Genomic DNA, 17,007 nt, shown 5'->3' with positions numbered 1-17,007 from the left:
CCTATGACTCCCTCGCTATCTGCACCACAACCCTCAAGGTTGGACCATCCCCCCTCCACCCCATCGCCCTCCGACTCCTGCCTCTGCATGTCAGAACTTTCAGTACCCTGTAAGTGCAACCCCTGCTCACTAGCCCCCTCTGTGTCCATCTGCATGGCATTTAAAAATATGGGCCAAATTTCTAAGTCATCCAGCAGTTTATCATCCAATCTATTGTTAAAAATACATCATTATGAGAAAACATAAAAAAACAGTTCTCATAATAATGTATTTTTAATGAAATGTTTTTATATGATATTGTATACGTAATTGTATTTAATAAATATTTAATGCTCATATGATTTTTTTTTAATTGTAGTGTTGACTTTATGATACTGTATAACTGTAATGTCTTCTCAAATCGGTAACTCCCTGACCACCAGCATTGTTTAAGCCTGTGATTTACCATTATTGTTGCTAGGGACTGATTTGTTTTTTTACCAGATCCAGGAGGCCCATGCCTCCCTTCAGGAGGTCCCGCTTGAGGAGTGGTAGCGCCTCCCTGCTCATCTTCACAGTCCATATTAGGGAGGTTATGAGTCTGTCAAGAGTTATAAAAAGGCTGCACGGCAAGGTATACAGTGCGTTCTGAATGATATAGACACACCTGGGGAGGAATACCGTTTTCACCACTGCAATTCTGCCTGCCAGAGACAGTGGCAGCTAGTTCCAAAATCGCACAGATGTCAGTCCGCTTACCAACGTGTTCATACTAAACTGATGCGGACTGTCCAGTGAGTGTCCCACCATAACACCGTGGTATCTGAACGTCTTAGTCTCCCATCACAGACCCATCGGGTCTCACTGAGCGCCCCCAATTGTAAAAGCAGCAATTGATGCCTATTAATTCTCAATCACGCCACCGCCCCAAAATCCTCCAACTGCACCTGCAGCGGTGGCACAGATCCAGTGGGCTGTTGTAAATAAAATAAGACCATGTCTCCATATAGGAAGATAAAATGTGTGGAGTGCCCCACCCTGATACCGAAGGCCCCCCATCTCACTTCAAAGCCTCACTGCCAAATGCTCCAGCGCCAGAGTAACAAGCATTTACAATGCTATGGTCTCGGCATTGGTAAAGTTAGAGCTATTGGCATTGCTCATGACATTATTTTTGTTTATGTTTTTGTTTTTAAAACATGTAAAGAAACGGCATTGTTATTTACAATGTCAATAGCTTAATCACTCTCAAATGCGAGACCTATTGCATTTGCACCCACACACAGAGCCACCTACACACACACTGATTAAGCTATTGACATTGTAAACAACAATGCCGTTTCTCTACATGTTTTAAAAACAAAAACATAAACAAAAAGAATGTCATGAGCAATGCCAATAGCTCTAACTTTACCAATGCCGAGACCATTGGCTCCAAGATCTTGTGTAGCCTCAGTACTGCGAAACGGTCATTCAGTTGTAAAAAGCCGCACGTCAGAAAGTCGAAAGTAAAAGGTCCAGATCTGATAACAAGTGCAAGGGGGGAGGGTGTGGCATTTCTGTTCGGCAGTGCACAGCCCTGGTAAACATATTAGAGAGAGCTGCAGCACAATCTACACTGTGGTGGCATTTCCAGAATGCTGAATTTAACGAAGGGACAGTTTAGTCTGCTAGCAATTATAAAACCCCAAACGATTTGGAGAAAAAAAAAGAGGGCGGAACACATTCAACCATGTATATAAACACGATATAAAAAAAAAAAAGAAGCAAGCGAATGTACAGAGATGAGACTTCGAGTTTAACAGAGAATGAAGAATGTGCTATGAGCAGCCGCCGCCCGTGCAGGTAAGGGCGGTGAGGCCGGGTGTGGGGGGACGGGGGAATTTTGACGGACGATGACAAGGAAAAATTAAATAAATAATTTTCTGTTTGTCGAAATCCCTCCCACCCGGCCTCACCGCTCTTACCTGCACGGCCTCGGCCGGCTATGAGAGAGAACACAGAGAAAGAAACGGGCGGGGGGGGGGGAGGGGGAAGCAGACAGCCAGAAGATAAACAGCAGACAAATACAAAGAGAGGCAAATTGGCAACAGAAAAGTGGAAAAGCTGAAGAGCCAGACATGTAGAAAACGAGTGCTATTCTGCTGGGTGTGGACAACAAGATGGGAGGAAGGGAGGGCAAGTGTTAGTTAACAGGACATCTCAAAGCAAATCCTGTCTTATGCTCAAAACATTGTGATTCTGGACAAATCACGTAATGTACCTACGCTAGTTTTCGCTAAATAAAAATTGCAAAAAAAGTTCCCAGAGGTATAGAAGTGATGTGACCTCTGTGCTGTGCTTTACGGCTCGTTACTCTGTGCACGTTGACATTCATGCAATGCAAGAGTCTGTTTCAATTTTTAGCATTCTCCTGACCAGTGCGGCAGATGGCTTGCTTTTTTTATGCACAGTGCAATGTTTCGCGCTGCACTCTCCCCGCGAGCTACATTACCTGAAGATGTGTAATGGTTTTCAATAGCAAGTGCTCCCTGTTCCCTTATGGAACAAGTTCCTCAAGAAGCAGCAATAATTATTTTTCATCTAGTAGTACCTTTAGCTTTAAAGTCCTGTACTTTGGGATCTGCCTGTTTGTTATTCCAGGTTACTGCAGGAGCCGGTATCTGGCATGTTTGGGACACGCTAACAACACAACTTCCAAAACCCTTATCTACCCCCGCCCACTCACTACTCCTGCTGGAGTGGGTGCAGCAGCGGAGTCGCAAATCAACAAGGGATGGATGGAAACAGAGCGGCCATTTTAAAGGGTGTATTACGTAACTTTACATATTCTTAAAGTTAGACAATTTTTATTTAATTAAATGTTACTTTCACAAAAATAATACACACATTGTTTGTACTAAAGAAAGCAAATTTCTTTTAACAGTGATAAAAGTGCAATGACGTGCTTTTAAGCTCAATACATTAATAAACCCTCATGCTGTATGGCAATTATAGTTTCAATTTTTGTTGTGAGAATAATTCTAAACAAAAAATGATGTGCTACAGGCAGCATTCCTTCAAAACGGCTTCCTCTTGTTTAAGCTACGCTTTAAATCCAAAATGGCAATGAGATGGTGACGTTGCAAGAGCCTTCATGCGGGGAAGGAGAGCGAAGAGAAGGAAGAGCTGCAATAAGCTGGCATGTCTTTAAAATGCGCGCAAACTCCAAATTAAAATAATTAAACCTGCGATGGTGAAAATAGAAGCAGGTGTGAACTTAAAAGGCAGTGGCCTCCAAAATAAAATAATGAAACCCGCAATGGTGAAAATGAAAGTGGGCGTGCACTTAAAAGGCGTGTGGCATCCAACAAAGTTTGGTTACAAATGCTACCTTGTGTCAGCTGAGTGGCGAGCGTGTTTCACTCTAGAGCATTCTACTGCGAGGCGTGCCTACCTTGGAGTCGTTCTCTCTCCTCAGAGCTCCCTGCGCTCATCTCCCTGCCATTACTGCGGGAGTGTAATTCAATCAGCAGCAAAGTGATTAAAGTGAGCCACAGGCGTGGGAGGAGTCTGCTTTGGAGGAAAGCCAGTAAACAACATTTCAAACACACGAGCCGAGGCAATGTAAAACAAGGGGAGTTCGACAACAGTTCAAACTCACCCCCCCCACCCCCAATGAGAAACAAGGCAGAGCAAAAGGCACACCACCGCCTTTCTCCGAGGCAGAGCAGAAATGCCTCGGAGAAAGGCAGCGGCATTTTCGGATTCGGGGGCGTGTTTGTCTTTTCTAATGGCTGGAGGAGATAATAAGACTTCTTGCAAAAAACACGCCCCCCGATCCGAAAAGGACGGGGCCTAATCGGAATGACTGACCTCTTCTCCAATGGCTGGCCAGCATTCAAGAGGCCAGCCAATGGAGAACAGGGGAGAAGAGGGGCGGGTTCAAGCCCCTCTTCTCCAAGTCATTAAATCTCGCGAGCGAGACTGCGCAAGCGCAGCCTTCGCTAGCCGAGACCTAAAAAGGAGAGGGGACAGTAGGCAGCCCTGACGTATACCCCATCTCATCTCCCATTCTCCTCACACCAGTCCACCACTCCGCACCCTGGCCCTTGGAGTCATGTACAGTTGGCTCACCCAGCTCCAGTAATGGGGCCAAAAACCCATCTTATTGTATTTTTTATTTTTATTTACTGCTTGGAATTCAGTACAATTTTTTTTTATTCCTGCACAGTCAGCTCCCATGACCTTGAATAATAAATAACATTCATTGCACACTTGATTCCACATCTCGTCATAGAGCAATATTGATAATTTGAGATAAATTCATAAAAACGACAATACAAATACAGTACACGTTTCCCCAATCTCTCCCAGCAACACAGTAGGGTGGCCATGTAACAACAGCACTGGGATGTATCCAGTGATCAATAAAGTGACCGTGCATAACTAAACATATTGCCTCTGCATTCAGTGCTGAAGACTGGAAATCAAACGAAAGAAAGAAACAACACTATAAAATGCAGAATACAGTACAAAAATGAACGGTCAGGTGCCTGTTAGAAGCAATGGGGCAACCGTGCGGGAAAGACCTAGCATACTACATGGCTAACAATGTAAAGTGACAGTGCAAAAAACAGCCAAAGTACAACCTCCCTTTTCATCAAACCAGGTGTTTAAGCAAAAAGAGAGAGTTCTAATACAGTTCTATCACGATCCAGCTAGCAAATTGCTAGCTAAATGACAGTCGCAGAATAAAGTGACTGTGCAAGAACCAAGCATACTATTAAAATACTTCTAACATGTTAAGCTGATTCTATGTCAATTCACCAGAACCTCATCTTCCTCAAAGGATGACCCCCAGGTTATAGCGTTGTATATTATTCACATAGGCAAAATACGAGTATTCTGTCACATCCAACCGTAAGTGACCAAAATTTGGAGATGGCTTTACAAGTCCTAATCATAAACATATTTCCCCAATCCTCCACTCCCTTACACCTGGGGTATTTTCTAGCAGATGTGCGGAACGTTTTGTTAAACCTTTCTGGGGTGTACTAGAGCATCCAAGCTTGAAAAAACATCACTCTGTAAAAGATTTCTCCCTGCAGCAACGAGAATCCGTGCTCAAAGTACTTATCTCTATCTGTGTATGCTCCTGCCGTTTTGCCCAAATATTAGAGGCAAATAAAGAACTGTTGGGCTGAAGTTTCCTATACCAAAAACACTGAGAATCATTCATTTTCAGGCCTAAAAACTGTCCCAGCCAACCCAGACCCGTAAACCTCCTATAGAAAGAGACTATTAAGAACCAAGACCATCTGTCTATAAGAGAAGCTAAAAGAAACTTTCTGTATGGTATTACCTGAGTAAATCTGTGCCACCAACTTTACTCCATCCTAATACAAAAAGTCTCCAATCTTGAGACTATGTATCTTTGCCCACTTCTTAATAGCTGATGGCGAAAGACAGGGAGAGAAATGGGAACTGCATGCCAATGGGGTTTCAGCAAGGATCACTGGTATTTTAAATTCACGAAAACATTGTCGCTATAAATCAATAATGCTTGACAAAGTCCTATACCTCACTTTCTTTAGTATTTTGGGTTCAGTAATGGCTCACAACAAACTGGCTATACTACAGCGGTCAGCATAAATGAAATGTTAAAAGTTATCAAACTAAGACCACTGTATAGAAAAGTGGCGTAACTGTACGGCAATAGATGCAGAGTAATAGGTTCTGAGACAAACGAATGCCAAACCACCCCGTCTTAGACCGTTCTAGTATTTTTTTTTTTTTTTTTTTTTACCATCCCCACCTCTTTTTAATGTGAAAACATGCTGTTCAGTCTCTCGCCAAGGACAAAAAGCTTACCAAAAAACAGGTAAGGACATTTTTACATCTCTCCAATCCACTACCTCAGTTTGAGACCTTACTTCTGCCAGTGATATTTGTAGCTCTTACTCTAGCAGGTGTCTTTGAGAGTAGAACAATAGTAGTCAGTCTCGATATCAGCTCGGAAGAGAGAGAGCCAATGCAGGTTAGAAGGCTGTTGACAGCCTCTTGTTTCTGGGCCAAAGGAAGTGCTTGGATTTCAGGTCCAACATCCTACAGAGGACCCAAAAGGTTCGATGAACGGAGACAGCCTCCCAGTCAGCGCTGTAAGATGTGACACCCAGATAGGTATGCCTTGCCTAAGGAGTGGGTGTACTAGGACCATTTGGGGGTAGCAGAAGGTTCTTCATGTCATCGAGCGCTTTCTCCAAGCCCCGTGCCAGCTTTGCTGCATTGGTGTCATCGCAACAGTTGAAGGCAGAGACAGAAAAGTTGACATGCTCCGGGCGGGGGTTGTAGCACACAGCATAGCCGTCTGGCACCAAAGGCCCATAACACATGACGCAGTCTGTCCTGGCAGCCACCTGACCCGTTGAGATCATCCAGTGATTGGCCACTGCATAGGATGTGTCCATAAAGATTTCAGGCACCCGCGACCCTTCCTCAATGGCTTGCAGCTTCAGGCCCAGCAGGTGCCTATCAATGGCTTGGCCCTGAAGAGCCTGGTCCGTGTATGCACTGTGGGCGTGATTAGCTTTCTGTATCAAGGCCAGCTTCTCTTGTGCCTGTCTGCTAGGGTCATCTATAGCCTGGACCATCTCTAGCGCCTCTTGACTCGCTGAACGTATGGTTTCTGTGCGCCCCAGGTGAAACATGCGTAGCGAGGCGGTCTCACAGGTAGCGTTCAAGCAGCCGTACATCCTGTGGTAGGCAAGCTGCAAGCCCATCTGCAGGAATGAATCTGTGCTCAGTCCATTCTTCTTGGGGAGATTCTTGCCAAAGCCACGATAGGTGAAGCAGATGATGTCCAAGTCATTGATGAGTATGTCAAGGTTTTGCTTAGCATGTTCAATGTCCCTCTTTATTTCCGGGGTGATATAGAAGTATAGCTTCTTGGGCATCGGCAGTCGCGTCATAGGGGATCGTACGGAGTGTGGGCCTTTACAGTATTCCAGGACGTGATCGAGTATGGTGGCAACAGGTGGACCTTCAGCAGTGGCTGCCTCGTATATCAGCCCACAGGAGCCATCTTCGCCCACAATGAACTGCAGGGTCTTGTCAAACCAGCGGTTACCACTGTTGGAGTAGCTGCCACCGCCATGCAGCATCTGGGCTGCCATGCCACTGGAGTATTTGCCCTCAGCCATCTTGAGCACAGAGGCGTCAAGGCACACGGTGAAGATACTTCGCTGGATGGCGCGTACAGAGTCCTGGTTCAGTTTGTCTTTCATCAGGGTGGTGTATGCCTTGCCCCAGGTGCGACGATGGTCGCTTGTCAGTATTCCCAGAGGTTCTTTGTCAGTCTTCCAGGAGTTGTTACGGATCTGTAGTAACTGTAGCTCGATCTGATCGACTGTGAGCGGAGTTCCATCGCTGTTATATACGTCCAGCTGAAAAAACTGGTAGTTGCGTACTACGGTGACATGCGTGGGAGGCCGGCGGGAACAGAGCAGCACGCTGTCATGTTTGGGTCCCGGAACACGGCAGGAAGAAAATATCTTGTTGTACTGGTCCAAGCAGAGGGGACGGCCTCGCATGTACTCTGCCAGCAGGGTGTGCCGGTCCACCTTGGCCTTGAAATCCAACATCCCGGCGATGAGCTTTGCAGCAAACCTGAGCTGTCCTCGCCACGTGTTGTAATCCTGCTTGGGTAACACTACCGCCGGACTGGAGTGCACAGCAAGGGGTAGCCGACTCTCAAGGTACTGGGACTGCTGCCACCACTCAGTCAGCCAATTCTCCATCTTGGAGGCTCGCCTCTCCAGCTTTGCCTGCAGCGCCTGTCCAACCCCACCCAGGCGACGGAACTCTTCCACCATATTCCGGGTCTGCTCCAGCTCCTCTGGGCTCACCAGTGGCTCCAGAGCGTGAAGATAGCGGTCCATGGTCTGGGTCAGCGGTGGTACCGGCTGCCGCGGCAGGGTAAACGTGCTGTATAGGCATTGGTGGAGAGGAACTTGACATAGTGGCAAGGTCAGCTGCTTACAGGTCAGTAGAATGCGGGAGGCTGGGCTGCTGAGCCGTGGTAGCCACATCCTGGAGGGCTCCCAGGAGCGCCGGGCCGCCCTAAACACAACGTGCAACAGACGGAGCGAGCAGCGCCCTGTGGCGGAAGCCAGGGCTTCCCCGCTGCTGCCTCCCCGCGCCGAGCCTGGGGTGCACAAAAAAAAGAAACTTTTAGAGAGGTTTAGTTAAAGGGAGCGAGCAGCGCCCTGTGGCGGAAGCCAGGGCTTCCCCGCTGCTGCCTCCCCGCGCCGAGCCTGGGGTGCACAAAAAAAATAAACTTTTAGGGAGGTTTAGTTAAAGCTGAACTCTGACCCGGGCGCAGTCCGCAGTGCACGCGCAGTGCGCAGGGCACTTCCAGTGCCGAGGAGGGGGCAGGTCGGCCACACCCCGTGGGCAGGCCGTGGCACTGCCTGCTCCCTGCTGCCTCCTTAAAGCAGGCTGCTATGGGAGTGAGGATAAGGGGAAGGAGCGGTAGAACATAGGAAAGAAAGAATGGGTCAGGAGCGGGTGGGAGAGGGCAGGGTGCAAGGCTGTGGGGTCAGTTCTAGTATTTTTAAACTAACCCTGGGAGATTTATTACCCCATAAGAATGTTGAAAAGAGAAATAATATAAAAGAAAGGATTGAGTTTTTAGTACCGATTTCCACCCGACCAAGGAGATGGGGTCAGACTTTAATAAAGTCCAAATGGTGAAGATAAAATGGATTTTGGTTAATAGCGGGACAAAATTTAAACAATATCTATCCAGGACAGAATCCAAATAAAATATCCTAAGCGATCTCTTGGGGCGGGAATTATAATTGCCCCTGACATCCAAAGTTGGATCCTCAATAGTCCTGTTCCTGGCTTCCAGGGGCTAAGGGTTTGGGTGGAGGGGGCTGCTCAAGTTGGGGGTGAGGGAGCCAGGGATGGTTGGGGGGTGGAGAGGTGGGCTCGGTGGAGGGGAGAGTCACTGCAGGAGGAAGAATTTGCTTAGATACAGTGGATGAGTATGGTTTGGGATTACTCACAGGGCCAAGTAGAGAAATTGGTCATCAGTGCAATTAAAAACAAGCATTTACAATGCAATGGTCTCGGCATTGTTAAAGTTAGAGCTATTGGCATTGCTCATGACATTATTTTTGTTTTTGTTTTTAAAACATCCCTCTCTCTCTCTCTCTCTCTCTCTCACAAAAATAAGTCTTATTTTCGTGAGAGAGAGAGAGTTGTTTTAAAAACAAAAACAAAAATAATGTCATGAGCAATGCCAATAGCTCTAACTTTAACAATGCCGAGACCATTGCATTGTAAATGCTTGTTTCAAGATGACAGCAAGAGAGTTAGGGAAGAAGAAAACATTATTCGCTCACGACACGAGTTCTGCTTGTGGGGCTAGCCTCACTAATGGCAGCTAGAAAAGTTTGATAATGCACTGTCTAGAAGCTGAGGCATAAGCAGGACAACTGAAATTTTGCAATTGCAGTGATTTGTGCATAATTATAGATTTGCCACATTTGCCACATAATCGATTACCTGTTGCATATTCTGCAGATTTTAACACCCAAATTATTGTTTCTAGCTCAAATTGATCAAAAGTTACTATAAACGCAGCAACACGTATTGCTGCACAGTGGAAGGCGCTTTGCAAAGTTGGACTGGTCACCTTTCTGTTGCTTATTGCTATATTTGTTTAGCTGGCCCAAACAATGTTAACAAGTTAAAACTGACAAAAAAATAAAATCATACTATCAAAATATGTGCAGCATAATTTGCCTTTTCTTGCCGCACAATTTACTCAACACTGCCGCATAATTTAGCCCTCCACTGCCGCATAATTCCAGTGCCACGGAATAGGTCATCATTATACCTTCGATTGTTGAATGATACAAACAGTACTGGGTGCTGCAAAGTGTGAGTGCACTTGTCTGTGGGAGCCTGGTTAGCATCCCAGGCATGCTATTTAAAGTATTGTTAAAAGATGTAGCCAGTGTTAAGGCCATGCAAACTGATAGGGAGGGCAAAGGGGTGTAATAACTCATCCCTCCATTAAATAATGCTAGCGATACGCTAGCGCCACACATCCAGACACTCCCTAGAACACCCCAGGTGCAGCATAGAAGTGTGGCTAAAGACGCATGTGGGTACACGCTAACAGGATTATGGGAAAATAGAAACTCACAGACTGATGAATTAGAATAAGCTTGGATTTGGGAGCTAAGCAAGGATGTCTTGACCACTGTTCTGAAGCTTAGAATATGAGTGGGCTCACGTTTAGTATGCTCTTGCAGACCGTCCCTTATCTGTTAAGATTTCACATGAGCATGAGAGGCGTGGTTTTAAAACCCGTCCCTTATCTGTTAAGATTTCACATGAGCATGAGAGGCGTGGTTTTAAAAGGAGCAAGAAAGTAGATGGCTGTACACAAAAAAAGACAAATCCAGAATGAATAATGGTGGTGAGGAGGGCGAAGGGGTGCCTATGGGAACCATTCTTTGAGTGTTGAAAACACTCCTCAAACAGAAGTGACAAAATGGGTGGCTCCAGAGGCCACTGTCAGGAGGCCTGTTAATGCGTCACCGGGGCATGTCATGCTAGGAACGAGGAGCAAAATATTCCTACCACTGAACTTGTTAATCACCTTACATTGTAAGGTTTACAACCTGAGAGCAGCACATAAACTGGGGTCTCCCAGATTGGGAAGCCCCACCCCTCACATACTCAAGTACTATCTACCACATGCCGCATGCACTCGGTGGGAAATGACGTGGCCAATACTACGCAGATTCAAACAGAGATAGGCAGCAGGCTCTTGGGAGGACGCAGAAAAACTTCTACCTCACAACTCCACGGACCAACTGCCACCAACCACTGGTCGTGTCACGAATTGGTCACAGGGACGAACGCTACCCATGAGTCCTTTTTTAATAAACGTGATGCCATGCAGGGGAGTCTAGAAGTCTAGCAGGCAGCGAGGTATAAAATATGCCGAGACGTAAGGGAACACGTGGCACGCGCCAACACCACGGAAAATGTACTAAGTTTGTTAGCATGGTAAAATGAGGAGCGGCAACTGTGCCAGGGGAAGAAAAGGAGAGAAAACAAGTGCTTTAGAGACAGTATGGGCGTGTGAGCACCTTACCTTTTTAATCTGAAAGAAGAGGTAAGGTTAATGCAAAGACAGTCTACTCTGCTCCACGAATAGTCCAAAATCGAACCGTAGCTCGTTTCCCTTGCAACAAAACTTTATGCAAGGCCACACATTTTGAAGCAAAATATCTGCATGATTCCATAGTAAGCCGCAAAAAGGGTTCAAAAGTGTTACCATTTTTGCACTTGCACCTTAAGTCTAGAAGAATACTGTTTTCAACTTCTATGTAAGTCAAGTAACTCCGATGCCCTCAACCCGGGGGAAGTGGAGGGGGGGGGCAAAACTGCCTGCACCCCAACCCATACCCACCTTCCCTGTACCTCCAGACTACTTAAAGGGTCTCGTCTGAGCACAAAGCAAGCCTCTTGTCTCTAACTCGTAGCTTCCACCGCGCGCGCGAGCTGATTACAACCCCCCAAATAAGCACTGCAATCGGCTGACAGGAGCGTTGCGAGGCCTCCATTTAGAGCCGTAATTACGCACAGATGTTTAGATGCAGTGTCAGGCAATGAAAGAATTTATCTGGGGCTTTAAACGCTGAAATGAAATCAGAGAGAGGCGGCGAGGGCTGCCCCTCCCCGTCCTTCTGGTCCACCCCTCCGCGCGCCCTCCCCAGCAGCACTTATCACTGGTGATGTGAGGGAGAGGATTAATTGCAAAGGAAGGGCTCATTTAGCCAGATATTGTTCTTGGCGGCTTTGACTAGGCCGAACGGCAGGCAGCAAAGAATTCAATGCTCTGCTAGTGTAGCGGGCACGTCACGCGCGCATCGATTAAGGGGTCAACCATTTGACTTCACAGCTCTGTTCTGCTGCAATTTACTCTGCGCATGAAACAGGGGCACAAACTTACCACCACGCTATCCACTCCCGAAGGTAAATAAGAAAGGAAAACAACATTCACCATCACTGACCATCCTTAACAAGCCGAGGGCACCGGAAGACACCACCGCCTTTCTCCGAGGCAGAGCAGAAATGCCTCGGAGAAACGCAGCGTCCTTTTCGGATTCGGGGGCGTGTTTTGCTGTTATCTCCTCCTTGAGACTTCTTGCAAAAAACACGCCCCCTGATCCGAAAAGGATGGGGCCTAATCTAAATGACTGACCTCTTCTCCAATGGCTGGCCAGCATTCAAGAGGCCAGCCAATGGAGAACAGGGGAGAAGAGGGGCGGGTTCAAGCCCCTCTTCTCCAAGTCATTAAATCTCTCGACTTCCGGTTCTGCCTTCGGCAGACCGGATGGTCCCGAGACCTAAACAGAAAGGATGATAAGGGAATGGACTTTGCTATAGTCTGCCATAATGAGACTGGATTCAATAATAGATGGAAGAAGAAAGCATTCTTTTTGAGCTTGCGGCAGTATGGTCCTTTCATCATTCTCATACAAGAGACACACTTTGTTCGGCGAAGGAAGGCAAAACCTGTCCTTGGGATATGATATTTAATTAGAATAATGGTGCTTGCCTGTCACAACATCACATGCCTGCAGTATGGATGTGCAGGTTAATCCTGACAGTGATTTACTGTTGACGCGGAAAAATGTAAATGGCAAAGGCCTCCTCCTTAACTACTAGGTGGAGGAAGAAAGACCCTTGAAGCATATATCTTAGTTGGAGCATTGACTCCTAAATTCAGGTCCTGTGTGCATTAGTTGTTTAGATCGTATTCTTCCGTCTGTGTTTACTGTGCCTGTTTTGGCAACACTGCTGGTGCACTCAAACTGTCTTACCAAGGACTTCCTCTGAGCACTTTAGTCTCCCAGGTTAGTGAGACTGAGCAACAAAGGTTTACTCCTGAATTATCTAGAAAATGTAAAATTGTGAATGGGGAATTTAAACTCTGAATTGTCAATTTTTGTATCTGTGTTCCATAATAGAGGATTGTACTCCATTCTAACTGTGATGTTATTGCCTATACATTGTTGTATTGTGTTTTTAGGGTTCCTGTCAAGAGATTAAAATAAACTTGAAAAGGAGGAGACACTGGTTGGAAAAGTGTAGGTTCTTGCTGGTTGATGAGTTAAGGTTTAGTTGCCAAGTAGTGACACCCTAGATGAATGAATGAATGAATGAAAGAAAGTAAAGAAGATGCTTACTGTGAAAAACCAAACAAAATATAATTGCTTTTGTACAGAGGCTACGGGTGCTTTGGTGTTCAGATATTTTATTTTCTTCTCTTTCTTCCGATACCAGAACAGTTTGGTTGTTTGGCTTGGTCATATTCGGAGACACACCTGCTTTATGTGGCGGAGAAGAAGCGCAGAAAAACAGAATCATTCTTCCAAACCAAGCCTTCTGAGCTTAACACTGCAGCTGCTGATGAGGATGATGTGCTAAAGTCTGAGAAGCAGGACAAACCCATCAAGGTTGTATGAGCTGGGAAACCTTCAACGTAGAAAGCTGCAGAGGAGTGCACGGCAGCGAGCACCAGTACCTGTAGAGGTGGTGCCAGTTGTTGTAGCTTCTCGGCCTAAAGTGCAGATTCAATGTACTCAGCGAAGAGAGCCATAGGAGCGTCTCATCAAGAAGGCCAAGCAGTAGCAAATGAGAAACGTACCAGTAATGTCTTGCCCAGTAAGCAGAGAACAGAACTGTACCAGTGTGTCATGATGGTCTCAAAGCTGTACTGAAGTACTCGTAACTTACAACACTGTCTTAGCATGGTATCCTCACCATGGTGTGAGTGCAATAAAAGAGAGGCTATTCTGAGAGGGTGTTCCACAATAGCATGTGTCATGCAATGTGTTGGGTGTGCCAGGCTGATCTTGCATTAATCAGGTGAAAATAGGTGGACATGAGATTGTGCCAGGAGGATCTCCCAGCAGCTGTAAGTTGAAAATGGAAATGCACTGCTGGTAGACCCTTGGCTCAAGGGCCTCGATCATGATGGACACGGTGGTAGTACTGAAAGGGTGTGCCAGGATAGTCTCTGGGCTTTGAGTGGCTAGTGGCTAAAACAACTAATTATGTCAAGAGAACCATTGTGCAGTCTGCAAGAATAGAACCTATGTGTAAGGACGACTAACTATACTATCCTGTAAGGAATTCATATTTGAGCGCCCTGTTTGTGTCAAGATACACCTTAGGAGAGGGATGTGAAACTGAAGCATGTGTTGTACTTGATTTCCGCTACACGAGTGAGTAATCCAGTGGTACTGAGTGGCTTTGCCCTCCCCGCCACACTCCCTGTGACCAGCATCAGTCATCATTTTGTAACAGTTGTAAGGATTCTGGAGCTCTTGTACTCCACTGGACAATATCAGTCCAATAAACACAAAGTAGAGAAGCAAAAACCTAACTATTTACATGTTATGTTATGTTGTGAATTTGATTAAGCGCGAACAGCTGCCCCAGCAACGAGGCGTCCCGGAGCTAAAAACCATAAAATACCTGCTGAGGGAAAAGGGGAGGGAGAGACAGAAGGCCTAAGACAGTGGGAACAGATGAGTTTTAATTGCCTTCCGGAAGGCGGACAAGTTATTCAGGGAGCGAATGTTCGGTGGCAGAGAGTTCCATGTGTGCAGTCGTTGAGCTGCACAGTGGTGAACATGTTGCAGACGAAGTAAAGGGTAAGCTAATATTTTACGTTTTTGCTTCTTGTCTTGTAGGGTGACCAGTTTGTGCTCCATGAAGACTGGGGAGAGGGACTAGTCGGTAAGAGTGTCCCTGTGCTATGTGTTCTGGATATTGAAAGCAGCAACATCTCTGTGTTGGAAGGAATCCCTGACCACATTTCACCCGGACAGGTAAGAAGACATTGCATCACACTACGAGACGTTTATAGATCATTTAAAGTGCCTCTTGCCACGAGATACACATTTTGCATGTTATCTAGATTAGAAAGGAGCCTTTGTATTGTGATTTGTTTGAGTTTTTCATTCCACCTCTGAACTGATGAATTCAGTAGTGTATTTTTGTATATTGTTTTAATATGGAAATTGATTCCAACTGCCATCCGATTTTTACTGTAGTTGTTATCAATAAAAAATTACTGTGCCACATATCTGTTATAAATCACGGCGGCTGCCATAATTTACTGGTGCTAAAGTAAAACAAAAACCATTGAAATGTGGCTGTGCATGCTTGCACATGCACTCATGTGCATGCATGGTGGCCATCTTTCAGTGGTTTTTATTACACGTCATAAAAAAAATCATTTGAGGATGGCCTCACCTACATGCACAGATGCAAGGATGGCCATCTTTGAGTACTTTTTGTTACATTTGTTAAATAGAAGCATTGAAAGTTAGCTGCCCATATGTGCACATTAAAGTTCAATGTAACTTGTAAAAAGACAACTTCATTGATAACGACAAAAGATGCATCTGTTGCTTGACTTCCAGCCATGAGGCAAGTCATCATTTTCCTCCCACAAATGACACCCAGAGTGACAGCATTCTTGAAGTACTTTAGGACAAAGAAAGTAGACCAGGAATATAAGCGAACTCCAAAATAAGTGAATGCTGTTATTCTCGACTATTGTTCGAATCCTTTAGAAGGCAGTACTAAACAGGTCATCACTATTCTACTGACCAAAATTATAGACTCTGAAAACACTCACATATGCAATCTTTTTTTCTGTCTTTCTCTCTGTTTATCCATTTTATCTCTCTCTGCAAGAATTTGACCTTTCTATTAGTTTTGTTGGCGTATAGGAAGTCATACTTGGGAGGGCAATGGCAGCAAAATGTAATTACCCTGCGAGAATATAAGGTCAAGTACTTTCAAGACCTCTTATGTGAACCTGTTTCTTTTTATTATTGGTTATTGGCAGTAGATTGTGAGGGTATCGTCGTTTACCATTGGTTTTCCAGGTCCACTAATGCTATAGCACCCCAGCTGGACAAATGGTTTCTCCTTTACAGCACCTTACTCGGTGTTGGTAGTGAAATCAAATCATCACTGCAGACACAATTGCAAAACAGATGGGATTTCCTATTTAAACTTGTTTCCAAACATAATAATACCTTGATAGCGGTTTCCAAAAGACAAGGCCTCCAAAGATTCTCAACCTTCAGATCAACAACCTAGATGGAAATCCTCTAATTGAGGTGCCTCATGCCTGACAGTTTCTTCATCAAGTGAGCAGCAGGCAAAGAAGATGCAACATACAAACAAACAAAAAATACAAGGAAGTCAGTGACAAAAACCACACGTGGTGGATAAAGTTGAAGATGCATAGGATTTTTAAATATTAATTAGGATATATCCTGACTACCTTAGTGTACTAGTCCTCTGTGGTTTTTCTTTAAATATAAAGTAATGAGAAGAAGATTGAACTATCCTGAGCACCAACTTCCTGTTCATTTGTTACTTTCAAGGACCCTTTATTATGGTTTTAAAATTACTCCTGGTTAGAAGTTCACAGCATTTAGTCGTACGTTTCTGTAAAGATGAGTTGAAGTCTTGAGTTCTTTTCAATAACTTTATTCCTATATCCTGGCACAGCACTCGCAGCAGGTGCCTGCGCCTCAAAGCGGCTCTTCTTAACCTGGCCTCAGCATTCGCCCACACAATCAATACAAACATTTCATTCCACATTCTACCTACGTAGCCAACATTCCAGAGGCCAGGATAAGATGGATCACCACACATCTTCCCCTTTTTGATTATACAGCAAATAATAAAAAAAAAAACATTAGATTTTACAACAAGAATAATAACACATAAGAAAAGGAATCTTGATTTTGATATATTCTAAAAATAATATATATATATATATATATATATATATATGTATATATATATAATCACTAGCATAATACATTTGAAAGAATTCAGATAGAATGGATATATTCACACACACAGTCTTCCAATCTGGAGGGTTTCTTTACTGCTCTTCCAAACTTTCCAGTTTTACTTTCT

The 17,007-nt window shown here is 45.0% G+C and overlaps 1 protein-coding gene and 1 pseudogene across 3 annotated transcripts in view; one reads left to right on the top strand and one right to left on the bottom strand.

Annotated features, from left to right (window-relative positions):
* The window catches only part of LOC146797846 (acylamino-acid-releasing enzyme-like), a 286,819-nt gene that overhangs the window by 74,796 nt on the left and 195,016 nt on the right, over positions 1–17,007 (top strand). For both annotated transcript variants that reach the window (XM_085625045.1, XM_085625046.1), the window contains exons 7-8: positions 13,336–13,508; positions 14,751–14,888. In XM_085625045.1, coding sequence (XP_085481171.1) covers positions 13,336–13,508; positions 14,751–14,888 — 311 coding nt within the window. The remainder of the gene's footprint in view (positions 1–13,335; positions 13,509–14,750; positions 14,889–17,007) is intronic.
* Positions 4,125–8,204, bottom strand: LOC146797847 (carnitine O-acetyltransferase pseudogene; annotated as a pseudogene). Its single transcript, XR_014968546.1, has one exon. The product of XR_014968546.1 is annotated as a carnitine O-acetyltransferase pseudogene (transcript).

The sequence above is a fragment of the Triturus cristatus genome, chromosome 9 (assembly GCF_964204655.1).
Source record: "Triturus cristatus chromosome 9, aTriCri1.1, whole genome shotgun sequence".
Classification (NCBI taxonomy): Eukaryota; Metazoa; Chordata; class Amphibia; order Caudata; family Salamandridae; genus Triturus; species Triturus cristatus.
This window is presented reverse-complemented; position numbering and strand designations above follow the sequence as displayed.